This window comes from Triticum dicoccoides, chromosome 2B, assembly GCF_002162155.2.
Source record: "Triticum dicoccoides isolate Atlit2015 ecotype Zavitan chromosome 2B, WEW_v2.0, whole genome shotgun sequence".
Lineage (NCBI taxonomy): Eukaryota > Viridiplantae > Streptophyta > Magnoliopsida > Poales > Poaceae > Triticum > Triticum dicoccoides.
In genome coordinates, this window is record NC_041383.1 from 436089249 (window position 1) to 436105362 (window position 16114).

The 16114-nt window shown below is 48.8% G+C and overlaps 1 protein-coding gene across 1 annotated transcript; it reads left to right on the forward strand.

Moving 5' to 3' along the window:
* Positions 1-11908: 11908 nt before the first annotated feature.
* LOC119364090 (F-box protein At5g50450-like) lies at positions 11909-13615 on the forward strand. Its single transcript, XM_037629496.1, has 3 exons — positions 11909-12259; positions 12355-12517; positions 12636-13615. Exons 1-3 carry the CDS (start codon positions 12036-12038, stop codon positions 13404-13406), a joined length of 1158 nt encoding a protein of 385 aa, XP_037485393.1. The 5' UTR covers positions 11909-12035; the 3' UTR covers positions 13407-13615.
* Positions 13616-16114: the final 2499 nt, after the last annotated feature.

Genomic DNA, 16114 nt, shown 5'->3' on the forward strand with positions numbered 1-16114 from the left:
GGCTTGGTGGTACAAGACCGGTGGTGAGCGCTGCTGAGATCAAGGAAGCCATCGACATGCAGTTCGGGATCGGAGATGTCAAGGTCGTTCCCCACTTTCCTGAAGATTTCTTCGCCGTGTTCGACTATCAGCATCAGCGAGACAGGGTGACGACGGAGGGGCGCTTTCGTCACAACGGCCTGGACCTGCACTCCACCAACTGGCGCCTTGACGCTCACGCCGACGTGGTCCGGGCAAACTACCATGTCCACCTCTGCATCGAGAGCATTCCCCTGAATGCTTGGTCCGAAGCCATGGCAGCTCAAGTGCTTGGTCCGGATACCTTCCTCCACTACTTCGACATCGCTACGCTGCGGCAAGAAGATGCCTCTTGCCTCAAGCTGTGGGTTTGGTCAGCGAATCCATCAGCTATCCCCAAGGTGCAGCTCGTCACCATCGCTCCTCGGATGGCCACTGGGGTGGGTGGAGCTCCGTCCTCGGCCATTGGGCACGCTGGCCTTCGTCGCCGCGCCATCGTGCACCTCGACAAGCTGGAGGACTACACCCCCGACGCCGCTGGAAACATCCCTCGCCGCCCACGCACAGACCCCTTCACCTGGCGCTATGGTGTGGTGGACGGCGAGGTCAGGGCAAGGGACCGCCATGAACCTCCACCTCGACGCCGAGATGACGATGATCGGCACCGACACGATGACGATCGTGACAGGGAGGACAGGCGTGGACGCGACAACGACAGACCGCGGTCCTTCTCCTGGCGGGGCCTCTTTCGCAGTCGTTCACGGGCTCCTGAGCGCCGTGATGATGGACGCCGTGATGACCGCGGCGCTGATCGTGGGCGCGAAGAGCGCGGGCGTGACGGTCGACGCCGGGCGTGTGACTCTCCCAGGGAGGTCTCGTCTGAGGGGTGCAGGACGGTGAGCCGTGGACGCTCACTGCCGCCCTCCCCGCGTACCACCTCCAGCGACGTGATCGAGATCAACACTGCTGGGCGTGGTCTAGGATGGCTCTGCGGTACTGCTAGCAGAATTTCTAAGATCCAACCCTCTGTGACACTTGGTGAAGAGCATGGCACGGTTACACCGGAGTTTGTGTTGGCCACCCCAACTCCAACGTCTGATTTTGCCATGGAAACACCTCCACCATGCCTTGAAGTTGGTCCTGAAGATCGTAACAAGTGTAACAGTTTTGATCTCCCACAAGGCAATGCTCACTCTCCTGCTCAAATAAAAAATTTGCTTGTGGTGCTTGAAGATGAAGCTCAAGAAAAGCATAGTACCAGCCCAGATCAAACACCAACCCAGTTTGCCTACACTGTCCAACCTGAAGCCGAAGTTGAAGAAAGGGAATTTGACACTACAGTGATGTCTCCTGCTCAAACTGAAGATGAGATAGTTGCGCATGAAGATGATAACCACGGTGATAGCTCAAATCAAACACCAATCCATGATGCCTCCACTGTCCAACTTGAAACTGCGGTTGAAGAAAGAGAGATTGCCACTCCAATTTTTATCCCTCGCATGCCAGCGCTCCTACCATCTCCCCCACCAAGATCGACACCTCCAAGACGTTCTACCGCTCGCCGGAAGACGCTGGCTGGAGTCACTGGCTTTCAACTGCCGCGTTAGAGTCCCAGACTTGGTGCTAAGAAGAGGACGATGCCCATCGCGAGGCTCGCTGAACAACTCCTGTGTCAACTCATGGGGGTGCTTGCTGATGGGGAGCAGGTCACAGAGACGGCAATTGCTAAGTTTGCCGATATGTTTCAAGGGCGTCTCCCTGATATTGCTGTCGCGGCCTTGCGTGCTTTATTCCAGCTGGACTGTGATCTCTCCTCAGCGGTAGAAGAAGCCCTGATGCAGCATGGAGGCGAAGGAGAACCCGACTCAAGCGAGGCTGCCGCGGCTGAGGCCTGAGCTTTGCTACTTAGTCCCAGTTGTAGCTTAGTTTCCTGATGATAGTTGAACTGGATTTTGCTAGATGTACGCCTGTTTGCAGCATCATAGTGCTGCCTTTGCTGGTCCTGGCGAGACCATTGTTGTCGTTGTGGTTCCTTGAGCACTGTACTGATGTAATCTTTGTGCAATCATGTTAGAACAAAACCTTGCTATATTGTGCTGGAATGTTCGTGGTCTAAACTGTCCAGATCGCCAGTCCGTCGTCCATGAAACAATTGCTGCCTCCTCCTGCCATCTAGTTTGCATCCAGGAGTCCAAACTCCAGACCATCGACCCTCATGTGGCTGCCTACCTGGGAGGATACCGCCTCAAGAACTACGCACACAGACCGGCGGATGGAACTAGAGGTGGAATCTTACTGTTGTGGGACGACTCTGTGGTAACCATCTCAAGTGTTCAGTATGGCACATACTTTCTTTCTGCTACGGTTGCTCTCAACAATGCTTCAGATGCAAAGACTTTCAAGTTAACCACGGTCTATGGACCTACCAGAAGCATCCACAAAGACGACTTCTTCCTCGAGCTTACCTCCCAGAAGCCGCCTGATGGAACAAAATGGCTTGTCAATGGAGACTTTAATCAAATTTACCGTGCTAGAGACAAAAACCGAGCTAATGTTGACCGTAGCCGTCTTGTGCGTTTTCGAAACACTCTTGCAAATTGCAGACTAAAAGAGATTCATCTTCAGAACCGGAAGTTCACTTGGAGCAACGAGCGCTCTAATCCAACATTGTGTAAACTCGACGGATTCTTCTGCAATGATAACTGGGATATCGAGTTCGGCTCCCATATTCTGCATGCTTTATCATCTTCGCTCTCTGACCACTGCCCGTTACTATTGGCTAATGACGATGGCCCGCGGAAACCCAAAACCTTCCGCTTCGAGAACTACTGGACTAAGATGCCCGGATTCAAAAAGGTTGTCGCTGATGCTTGGGTTGAGGACTCCATTCATGTGGAGCCATACCAAAGGCTTTTCCACAGGCTAAAGACTACAGCTGCTAGACTTCGCTCCTGGAGCAAGTCTCTTTTCTCAAACGCAAAGATCCAGCTTCACATGGCTCTCGAGGTGATCCTTCGTCTCGATTTGGCCCAGGAACATAGAGAACTCTCCCATGATGAATGTGATATCCGAAGAAGGTTAAAGAGGAAGATCATTGGGTGGGCTGTTTTGGAAAAATCAAGAAAGAGGCAAAATTCGAGGATAACTAATCTGAAAGAAGGAGATGCTAACACCCGCTACTTCCATTTGCGGGTCAACCATCGTAGGAGAAAAAATTTCATTCACCGCCTCAAGCACAACGGTGGCTGGGTCACGGAACACAAGCTTAAGGAGAACATTATCCACTGTCACTTCAAGAACATCACTAAAAAAGGCCCCGCGCGCAAAACAGATATCAACTGGGACATTCTTCCTATTCCAGACTGCGACCTTCATGAGTTGGATGAGGCCATCTCCGAGGAGGAGGTCAAAACCGCAGTTTTTTCATTGCCAAGCGATAAGGCACCGGGTCCGGATGGCTTTACCGGGGCCTTCTTCAAATCTTGTTGGACCATAATTAAGGTTGATGTCATGCTGGCTATAAACCGGTTCTCAAATCTCCATGCCTCCCATTTGCACTGGTTGAACACTGCGGATGTCGCCCTTATTCCGAAAAAGGATGGTGCTGAAGACATCTCTGACTTTCGCCCCATTAGTCTGATTCATGCCATCGCGAAGATCATCGCCAAAGTCATGTCCAACCGTTTGGCTCCCCACATGAATGACCTTGTTTCCCAAGCTCAAAGCGCCTTCATCAAAAGAAGATGTATCCATGATAACTTTATGTACGTTCGCAACCTGGCCCGACGCTTTCACCGCAAAAAAAACCCGGCTCTGCTCTTCAAGCTTGATATCAAAAAGGCATTCGACTCGGTCAGATGGGACTTCCTCCTCGACTTGCTGAACCACCTGGGCTTCCCTCCTCGCTTTCGAGGCTGGGTCTCGGCCCTCCTGTCTACTGCCTCGTCGAGGGTTCTTCTCAATGGTGTTCCTGGATGTCCAATATCACAAGGTTGTGGCTTCAGACAGGGGGACCCCCTCTCCCCCCTCCTCTTTGTGCTTGCAATTGACCCTCTGCATCATATCCTTCAAAAGGCCACTGAGCAAGGCAAGTTGCACCCTCTTGATGGAAATGCGATGGTTATCCGTGCCTCCTTATATGCGGACGATGCTGCGGTCTTTCTTGCGCCAATTAAATCCGAGGTCAAATTTTTTGCGGAAACCCTTGCCTGTTTCGGTGAGGTCACTGGCCTGATCACAAACTGCTCTAAAAGAATGGTTGCCCCCATCAGATGTGATCACTTGGACCTTGATGATATTCTGCATCCCTTCTCGGCTAACCAATCTACCTTCCCGATGAAGTATCTTGGGCTGCCTTTGTCGGTCAAGAGGTTGAATAGGATTCACTTTCAGCCCCTGGAGGACAAGATTGCGTCTAAGATTTCTCCATGGTTGGGCATGCTAATGGCTGCTCCAGGAAGGGCTGTGCTGGTCAAGTCTGTCCTCACGGCCATTGCCATTTATTATATGACAGCGTTAAACCTTCCAATTGAGGTTCTAGAAAAGATTGATTCTCTTCGGCGTGCTTTCCTTTGGGCTGGTTGTGACAAGGTCACCGGTGGCAAATGCAAGATCAACTGGGAACAGGTCTACAAGTCCAAGGCCCATGGGGGGCTAGGTATCCTAAATATGAGGAAGTTTGCGTCCGCGCTTCGTATCCGATGGCTTTGGGCAGAATGGTTGGATCCAGTGAAGCCGTGGGTTCGCTTGGGCAACCCCTGTGATGAGAATGATAAAAACATTTTTGCTGCTGCCACCAACGTGTTGCTTGGCAACGGTATTCGTGCTTCCTTCTGGGAGTCTGCTTGGCTAGATGGCATGAGACCCAAAGACATCGCCCCGAAGATTTTTGACCTATCAAAAAGAAGGGGATGTTCGGTTCAGAAGGCTTTGGATAATAACTTCTGGGTCTCTCAAGTCAAAACAGATGGGATCACCTCTGCTACACACCTGACCGAGTTCGTCAACCTTTGGGAGAAATTATCTGTGGTACAACTCAACCCCGACGTGGCTGATTCTATCTCTTGGAAGCTTTCTAATGATGGCTCTTACTCCGCGTCCTCGGCCTACAAGGTCCAGTTCCTGGGCTTAGTTGACTCCAACATGCAACAGTTGGTGTGGAAGATCTGGGCTCCCCCCAAATGCAAATTCTTTGCTTGGCTTGTGATCAACAATAGGATATGGACGGCCGACAGGCTCCAACGCCATGGATGGCCTAACTGTGATCGCTGCCCCCTCTGCAAGAAAGTTCAGGAAACCGCGGCTCACCTCCTTTTCCAATGCCGCTACACGGTCCGAGTTTGGGAAATGATCAAATCTTGGCTTGGCTTGGTTGATGTGAACCCTACAGCTTGGGTGACGGTCCATTCGGTGAAAGCCTGGTGGAATCTCATTGACTCCAACGCATCACAGTCTCGACGGGCGATGATGTCTCTTATTATGTTGATCTCATGGGAAATTTGGAACGAGAGGAATGCACGCGTCTTCCGTAACACCGCGGTGCCGGTTGGGGTTCTTGTTGCAAGAATCAAAGATGTTTCAAAGTCTTGGTGCCTTGCAGGGGCAAAATATTTGAGTACAGTAGTGCCACGAGAGTGATGTCTTTGTAATTCGGCCTGTGGCCAAAAACTCTAAACCTTTTTCTTAATCAATGAAAGTGGCAAATCTTTTGCCCAGTTTCAAAAAAAAAAATCGGTAAACACAAAAGCTGCGCGAACGCTATCCTAACTAAATAGAGCTGCCCATAGGAGTGGCTAGGGTGTAAAACCTCCACCTAGGAAGCATGGGATCACATCCCAGCTGTTCCTTTCAAAAAAAAATCCCTTTTACTAGGTGGCAAAAATATGCAATTTTTTGTTTTAGGTACATGATAATTTTTAACAAAAAATGTACATGGAAGATTTATAATTTTTTGAACTAGCCACACGACAAATATAATTTTTTTTGTAATGTTTCACATGTCAAGCTTGTTTTGTACAACAACAACAACAACAACAACAAAGCCTTTAGTCCCAAACAAGTTGGGGTAGGCTAGAGGTGAAACCCATAAGATCTCGCAACCAACTCATGGCTCTGGCACATGGATAGCAAGCTTCCACGCACCCCTGTCCATAGCTAGCTCTTTGTCGATACTCCAATCCTTCAGGTCTCTCTTAACGGACTCCTCCCATGTCAAAATCGGTCGCCCCCGCCCTCTCTTGATATTCTCCGTATAGCTGGCCAAACGGGCCGTGCTAACTGGGCCGGCCCAGTAGCACGCAGGCCCGGCACGACCCAGGCACGGCACGGCCCGGGCTAAACGGGTCAGGCCTGGCACGCGGCACGCCATGGGCCGTGCCTGGTCCTGGAGGCTAGGCACGCGGGCCGGCACGGCACGGCCCGTTTATGTTTTTTTGAAAAATATAAATATATATGTCCTATATAAATACCGAATACCCTAATATGTTTAATATTTTCATAGTGCATGCGTATTTTATTAGTGCTTGAATCTAAGTAGTAGTAGTGTTATAGTGTAGTCTTTGTATTTTTTTATCCTTTTGTAATTATAGAGTATGTCTTGTATTCTTTTATTCTTTTAGATGGGAGTTTTAATGATGTATATGTGCTAATAAAACTCTAGATTTATCTCACATAAGTCTACCAGATTTTGCAATTTTCTAATTTTTTTGGCTTTTTTTTTGCAGTTTTCAGAGGTATTGCGAAGAAAAAGAAAAAAATCGCGCCAGACGGCCCAGCGTCCTCCAACGGGCCGGCGTGCCTGGGCGTGCCGCGTGCTGGCCCATGTAGACTACGTGCCGTGCCTGGGCTGCTAGCTCCCGCCCGTGGGCCGGCACGGCACGGCCTGGTTATTATTCATGCCGAGACGGGCCGTGCCGTGCCAGGCACGTTTATGGCGGGCCGGGCCGTGCCGTGCCGGGCCGGCCCGTTTGGCCAGGTATAATTCTCCGCACGCTTTAGCCGTCCGCTATGCACTGGAGCTTCTGGAGGCCTGCGCTGAATATGCCCAAACCATCTCAAACGATGTTGGACAAGCTTCTCCTCAATTGGTGCTACCCCAACTCTATCTCGTATATCATCATTCCGGACTCGATCCTTCCTCGTGTGGCCACACATCCATCTCAACATACGCATCTCCGCCACACCTAACTGTTGAACATGTCGCCTTTTAGTCGGCCAACACTCCGCGCCATACAACATTGCGGGTCGAACCGCCGTCCTGTAGAACTTGCCTTTTAGCTTTTGTGGCACTCTCTTGTCACAGAGAATGCCAGAAGCTTGGCGCCACTTCATCCATCCGGCTTTGATTCGATGGTTCACATCTTCATCAATACCCCCATCCTCCTGCAACATTGACCCCAAATACCGAAAGGTGTCCTTCCGAGGTACCACCTGGCCATCAAGGCTAACCTCCTCCTCCTCACAGCTAGTAGTACTGAAACCGCACATCATGTACTCGGTTTTAGTTCTACTAAGCCTAAACCCTTTCGATTCCAAGGTTTGTCTCCATAACTCTAACTTCCTATTTACCCCCGTCCGACTATCGTCAACTAGCACCACATCATCCGCAAAGAGCATACACCATGGGATATTTCCTTGTATACCCCTTGTGACCTCATCCATCACCAATGCAAAAAGATAAGGGCTCAAAGCTGACCCCTGATGCAGTCCTATCTTAATCGGGAAGTCATCGGTGTCGACATCACTTGTTCGAACACTTGTCACAATATTATTGTACATGTCCTTGATGAGGGTAATGTACTTTGCTGGGACTTTGTGTTTCTCCAAGGCCCACCACATGACATTCCGCGGTATCTTATCATAGGCCTTCTCCAAGTCAATCAACACCATATGCAAGTCCTTCTTATGCTCCCTATATCTCTCCATAAGTTGTCGTACCAAGAAAATGGCTTCCATGGTCGACCTCCCAGGCATGAAACCAAACTGATTTTTGGTCACGCTTGTCATTCTTCTTAAGCGGTGCTCAATGACTCTCTCCCATAGCCTCACATGACAAATTTTAGGAAAAAAATCCCATGATCCCGTGACAAATTCATAACATTTTGTCTTCAAAACATGGAAATTTTACATCTTTACTGTAATGCTACCATGGCAAGATTTGGGAATTTATATCAATTATTTTCATGCCAATTTTTGAAAAAATACCCTACTTTCGCACATGGCAGTTTTGTTATTATTAAGAGCATGGTAAAAAAAACATTATGGCAACTTCCCGTGTACTCCCTCCGTCCGAAAAAGTTTGTCCCTTAAATGGATGTATCTAGCATCAAGTTAGTGTCCCTCAAATGGATATATCTAGCATCAAGTTAGTGCTAGATACATCCATTGGAGGGACAAGTTTTTTCGGACAGAGGGAGTATGATTTCTATGTTTTTCTCAAATAAAATATAAAGCATGGCAAATTCCTTGTGCGTGTTTTCTAATTAATGTTCAAATTTGCGATGTATGATCTTCTTCTGTCTGCATTTTCGACCACAGTTTTTTTAAGATTTTTTTCTTGGAGAGGATTCTTTTTAAGATTTACTACGGCCTTTTGCCATGTGGGTATTTTGTTTGGAGGCTACCATGGCATTTTTTTTCGCGTCTTGTAAATTAAGTTTTTTTATGCCTTTTCTCGTATCAGAAAATATTTCATTTTTGGTTGATGGCCAGTGGTTTTAATTAGCTAATGAGTTCTTACGAGTGATGCTTCATCTGAAGTATTATTATTTCCAAATGATTAGTGTTACGGCACCTTTTTTTTTCATGAAATAAATAACAAGCTCAGCTGGTGCCTTTTGTTTCTTGTCGCGTGGTGCAAAGTACTACTGCTAACAGTACATCTCAACACAGTGAACCCTGATAATTAGTCGTGACGGCTGCCTAATCATTGTTTAGGCTAGTCTTTGCGTTTCGCGGCATTGAAGCAAAGTAGTAGCCACGAGACAGCCGCGGAGTTGATGCCCCCTTCGCCAACTATATTAATTGTTGTGATCACCAGCAACGTCCCTGCTGCCATTAATACCGTGCTTATCTTCTGAAACTCACAAGCTGGCTGGTTCGTTGTGTGATGAGAACAGTTACATTTCGTTTGATCCAGACTATAGCAAATGCACGGTATGTAACGTGTACACAAATACTGAAACCGTAGAGCTTGCTTGGGTGGGTAGGGATCGAATAGACCACCTTACATTTTGTAAAGAGAATAAAAAGTATTTCTCCTCATTTCGGAATCCATTTTTTGACATTACATCTAAAGGATAACACGCCCGGTAAATTACCTCACCTAATTGAATTCCATTTTTTATGGGCAATTGAATTCCATTTGGTTTACCAAAGGTTTAGTATTACCTTTCCCAGGGATCATATATCAGACCTAGTCCTGGACGTGGTTAAACTGCGCTCGAGCTTATGTGAGCTCCGGTGAACAATAAATTAATTATTTTTCTGGAAAACATCAGATTTGTTTTATAGCAAACATCGGCAAATGTTTTGATTGCTTGCAAAGTATCAACATCAGACGACATTCATACAAAATGTGGCAAAAAAATCAATGATGAAACCTTGCATGCAATGAAAACATTTGTTAATGTTTGGTACAGAAAGAAAAAATATATTTTTATTTTTTTCCCCAATTTTACTGTTCCTCGTAACCATGTCAACAAAAAGGAAAAGCAACCATGTCTCGTATATACGTTCTGCGGGTATACATAGCAGCCAAAGACACAGTATACTTTCTTTAGCTACTTTATTAACTAGCGATAAACTCGGCAATGAAAAAAAATTCAGCCGTACTTACACATGTGGACTGACCAATCGAACCTCTGGTGCGAACAAAATGATGACAAGTTGGCGTGATCATGTGTCCGTTCTGGAAGCATACTACTACTAGTAGCTATAGCTAAAAGCACGGTCGTCTAAATCCATTGGAGACAAGGAGAGTAAAATTGGGAGGCGTAAAACCTGAGGACGCCACGCAAGGCCGGCAAAATATCACGGAAGAGGAGCTCTAGCTAGGAGAGAAAAGATATAGATGGAGCGGCAAGCAAGGCTGAGGCTACAAAGAAAGCTTCGCTCGGCCACTCCATTAACACGGTACCAGCTTAGCATGGGCGATTTGGGCCGTTAATCTCTGGTCCAAGGCGGTTAATTATTAGTTAGTGCCGTTTTTACCGATCCGTTTAGCCGTGTCCAAATGCCGTGCTGTGATTAGAACCTCGCAAACGTAACCGCCAAGTCCTCACTTGGCCGCTAGTTTTTCCAGCGCCATCTTCCAATCCACGACCACGAGTTGGTTTACCTTTTGTCTCCTTTCCATTCCATTCCTTTTCTTGCAAGGCTGGGTTAACCCCGGCCAATGTAAAAAAGGCAACTCGTCGACAACAATAATACGAAGTAGTATCTGATGGTTAATTAGGCTTGACCACGTTTATATCACCCTTTGATTGAGGTTAGGATCCACTACTAGTAGCTTCTCTTGTCTTGCCATATGAAAGCAAGTTCCCCCAGGCCGTGTACGTTGCACGGAAACAGCTAGCGCAGACATGGAAAAGTTGTTGCTTAACACAATATATAATTGATAGACTTTGCGCAAGCAAGACGAGATTGCTATCCAAAAGTCTTGCAAAGAGGACATAATCACGTGCTTCCAGGATTGCTGTTTTACTTGCCATTTTCTTTTACCTAAAACAAACAAAAAGCTAATACTAGTAATGACTGTGGGAAGGGGAAGTTGATCAACATTTGGTTTTAACTAAATATGCGATTCTAAATGAGGTATACCAATAAGGCAGGCCCGGTGCACATTCCATCCATCCATGATTCTGCAATTTCACCATAAATTGTTACCTTTTGGTTTTTAGTACCAGCCAAAATCACATAATTAATGTAGACATTCAATCCACACCAAAAGAGACAGAGCATTCAATCTCAATTAATAGACAATGGTTCCAAACATGTGAAATATCTCCAACAAAAGGAAAGATCCCCTGAAAGCAATGTGGCATAGAGATAGTAGCAAGCAAGCACGGTGGTTAAATCCATCCACCATTTTCATTTTCAATGCAAGGAAAGGAAGCAACCCCGCTCCCTTGAGACCAAAACCATCGCTGATAGGCTTTATAGAGACAAGACCAAAATTAGCTAGCTAGGCAAAAGGAAACTTGAATTGGTAGCAATGCCAATGCAAGATATGTCAAGCAAAAATGTGGTTGTGCCTGCCAACCCCAGTTCACAAGGCATAACATGCTGCCATTTGAAACGCCAAAACCATCTATAATCCAGCAAGATATATCCACCATGTCATGTCACCAACCAACCCTTCTATGTACATTACATTCCCCATGAGGACGGGAAGGAAAAAAGAAACAGGCGTCTGGCCCCTCCTCCCCAGCGCCAAGTGAGTGAGAAACAAAGGCAGCAACAAATGAAGCAAACAACCCAAGCCAAGCAAAGGCATGCAAAGCAAAGGCTGCCAAACCAAAGATGCACACACTAACCACAATCATGAATGGCCAGGGCTAGCCCCACCACCACCCTTAAGAAAAACACCAGAAACCAAAATTTGGGAGGAGGAGAAATCAAGAAAAAGCCGAGGAGAGAGAGGGAGAGAGAACAAAGGACGGGTGGGAGGATCAAGAAAGGGAGAAGAGGCTTTGCATCCAAGCGTGCTCCCCCCCAAGCAACCCCCTTCTCTCCTCTCCTTCCGGTCAGCGTCCCTGTTGACCACTCCGTTGCAACGGAACGGAACGCAACGGAGGGCATCCCATCCCATCCTCCTTCCTTGTGTACCCAGCCAGCCAGCCAGCCAGCCACGCACCCCCTCCTGCTGCTCCTAGGACTATATATAACTCCCATCCTCTCCCATTCTCGCCATTACGGACACACCATCTCTCTCTCCCCCCCGCAACCGTCCAAGACTTGCAACAGCTCGCCGCCCGCAACAACGTCACACAGACGCCGCATCGTGGAAGGGAGGCGGCATGAAGACGAGGCGTGGCGCGTGCTACTCCTGCCATGAGTCCGCCGCGGCCGAGGCGCCGGAGATGCACCGTCGGAAGAGGCGGAGGACGGCCATGGAGGCGGCGGGGTGTGCTGCCGTCGGAGACATGTTCGAGGACCTGCCGGATGATCTGTTGGTGTCCATACTTGCTGATGTGGCCGCGTCCGCCCGCTCGCCGGCCGACCTCGCCGGCGCCATCATGACGTACGTGCCTGCCTACTCTGCTTTCTTATATGAATGCAAATCGTCGCTGGGATGGAGATGGAGTTCTTACAGGAGTTGTTGGGATGTGCCTGCAGGTGCAAGAGATTCAGGGAGTTGGGCCAGAGCAAGGTTGTTCTTGCCAAGGTGTCACCGCGGTGCCTCGCCGTCCGGGCCAAAAGCTGGTCGGACTCCGCCCACCGCTTCCTGCAGGGCTGCGCGGACGCCGGGAACCTCGACGCATGCTACCTTCTTGGCATGGTAAGAACCGTGGGCCTCGCACAAAATCAAAATCAACCGTGTTCCCGTTTCTTTCCATTGTGCTTGGCGATCGTTTCGTAACTGGCCCATTGCTTCCATTGTTTTTGGTCTACTGCAGATCCGGTTCTACTGCCTGGGGAGCCGGGGCTCGGGAGCGGCGCTGATGGCGGCAGCGGCGGTGGGTGGCCACCGGGAGGCGCTCTACTCGCTGGCCGTTATCCAGTTCAACGGCAGCGGTGGCAGCAAGGACGACCGCGACCTCCGCGCGGGCGCTGCGCTGTGCGCGCGCGCGGCGTCGCTCGGCCACGTCAACGCGCTCCGCGAGCTCGGCCACTGCCTTCAGGACGGCTACGGCGTGCGCCGCTCCTTGCTCGACGGGCGCCGCCTCCTCATCCAGGCGAACGCGCGGGAGCTCGCCGCCGCGGTCACCACGTCGGCCTCTTTGCTCCGCGCGGCAGCCGGCAGCGGCAAGGCCTCGAGGAGGCACTCGTGCCTGCTCAGCGACTTCGGCTGCCGCGCCGCGGCCGCCGCGGCCGGCGAGGCGCATGCCGCCAACCGGTTCCTCGTCGAGTGGTTCGCGTTGCGGCCGCTGGGCGCCGAGAGCAGCCCAGCGCCGGCGCCGGCGCCAGCTGAGGAGGGCGGTGGCCTGCGGCTGTGCTCGCACGCGCTGTGCGGTCGGCCGGAGACACGGCGGCACGAGTTCCGGCGGTGCTCCGTATGCGGCGTGGTGAACTACTGCTCGCGCGCATGCCAGGCGCTGCACTGGAAGATGGCGCACAAGGCCGAGTGCACGCCCATGGACCGGTGGCTCGACGGCGCCAACGCGAACCCCAACCCCAATGCCGTCGCAGGCGCAGGCGACGCCGCGGTGGCCGCTCCGGCCCTGTAACCGCCGCCGTGTCCTTGCACCCGTTTCTTTTATTTTTCTGGCCAGTTCTTTCCTCTTTTTCTTCCTTGGTCTTTTTCCGGACCCTTCTCTGTACATGGTCGCTGCGGTAAAGGTTAGCCGAGTCTGGTTACTTGCGAATTGCTTTTAGTAAGAAAAACTTTTATTAACCTCGAGTAAGTACTGTTTTGTTCTGAAAGCAAAACAATACACTACAATGTTTTTACCTCAATTTTTTTTAAATGTTTCGTCGAGATGTGATGTGAAATGTGACGTCGAAAGTTGTGCAGTTTCCCTTCTTTCCTGGTGCCCAACTGCCCGTCTGCCACTCTGTTTACAGAGATGGCAGGGAGAGGAACTGAAACGCGACAAGCGTTTCCACTTTGAAGTGCAGGCTCCAGCACGGCGGTTTCTGCGTGCGTCTGCAAACGTAGTAGTCTGCTTCGGCCGATCCCGTGACCAGGAAGAAAGAGGGCTGTAATGAAAATGAAAATAAATAGGATTCCCGTGCCCCGGAAGTGGATTTGGAGGATCGCATCCTCATCCAGTGGGCCGGATATGGAACGTGTGGAAGCTAGTGCGCCCGACGGGATCGTGCACCGCCGAGTGGATGCCTGTCAAAGACAAATATCCGGCTGCTGCTAGTGTGTGTAATCGCGATAGATTCGGCGCTAGTGGACCGTGATGGGGCGGAACCTCAGGCGCACATATGTCAACGTGTGCGTGTTTGTGTGTGTGTGCGGGACAAACAGATCGACGCGTCCTCCTTGTACCGGCGTTTAACTTCTTGCCGAGGGAAGCAGCAGCAACGAGTACGTTTGTATGGACGGATGGCTACCTCCAAACTAGGTTACGATCCGCTACTGTCTAGTAATTTTTATTTGCTCGTAGAATCCATCACTCTTAGTTTTAGGCATATATATTGTCTTATTATAGTATATATAGAAACTCTAACCCTTCCTTTTGTGTGTAAATATATTGGTATAGTTTTTCTAAAATATTCTAAGAGCTTTTTTTTTCTGATCTACTCTCTCTGTCCTAATCCCTTCACCCCACAATGTAAGACGGAGGGGGTAGCTTAAAACATTTAATTTTAGCCAAGAACTAAATTCAACATATGCGGCTTATGGTATACAAAATTATGTTGCTGGGTTCACATTCGTTAGAGTTCAAATGCAATTTAGTGGACAAGATTCTTGATCAAAGTTAAATTCCAATACATAACACCTGCTAAACTTGTATGGAGGAGCGACTGCCATTCGCCGTAGTCCTGGGGCCTTTTGATTCAAAGATTTCTAAATGAAATTTAGAGGATTCCAATCCTTCACATTTTTTCCGATGTCTATTTTGTGATTCATAGGATGTCATTTGTAGAAATATTTTCTTAGATTAAATTAACAAGATATCATAGGAATTTTTTCATCCACTTCAACCTTACGCGAAGAATCCTTTGTTTCTCCTACACACAATCAATACATGCAATTTTGTAGTATTCAAAGATGGCATGACACTCCATTTTTGTCCTTTCGCTATTATTGCATTTGAAACGTCATGTGAATCAAAGAGGCCTCGGGTGCCATACTCATGTTGGCCGCCCTCGCTCTTTCTTTCCTCACCTCTTTTTTCATCTTTCTCGCCATAGTCACATGTGCGATCACCACTATCGATTTCCCTAGTCTTCGTCCCTACCATTACTGTTGCCAACATTTCTCAGCAAGATATTATCAACCCTATACTCTATCCCCTTATCGCCTATCAAGCACCCAACCCCTTCCCTCCCTGTTGAAGAACTTTTTTTCAAAGACATCGGGAAACTCTTTACTTGTCCAGTTGTGTTCGGTCACTCACAAGCTGGAATTGCTAGGTCTACATACGTTTTCATACATACTTGATCTAACACGCTACTCATGTTGAGCCATCCAAACTGGATTGAGTCGATAAGAACGTTACATCACTGATGGGTTATGCAGTCCAAAACTTGGCTTGTCTGTGATCCTTTGGTCCATAAACTTCCAAAGGTAGCAATCAAGTATACAAACTTTGCATGATGTGACAAAAAAGTCTCTCGCCAATCACAACACACTGTTTTGACAGGCATGTGGGATATAATGGTCTATCTAGCGACACACTTAGCTTCCGACATGAGTATCTCGGGGAACTGAGGTGAATAGGGAACTGAGGTAGGGGGTCCCGAGAGGTGGAACTTGGATCAATGGGGAATAGGGGACAAAGGACACAATGTTTACCCAGGTTTGGGCCGTCTCTAAGAGGTAAAACCCTACGTCCTGCTTGATTGTATAGAAGTGTATAGGATGATTACAGAGTTGATCTACCACGAGATCAGATGAACTAAACCCTAGGCTAGTAGGATGATGGTTGTTGTTCTAGCCTCTACGGACTAAACCCTCTGGTTTATATAAACACCAGGGGAACTAGGGTTACACACGGTCGGTTACAACAAGAGGACTAATATGCAGATTCTTCTATCTTGACTTGGAGTACACACAAGGCATCAAAGGTCTCTTGCCTGGATACGACGCCGCCCAATAGTCCAGCCTTGCAGCAGCTGTAGTGCGGCCCAACAGTCCGGCCTATGAGAGATAGGCCGGCAGCCCGAGGACCCCCTAGTCTAGGACTCCCTCAGTAGCCCCCAAACTGTTGGGCAATGTTGCAGAAAATAAAAAATTTCTACGCTTTCACCAAGATCAATC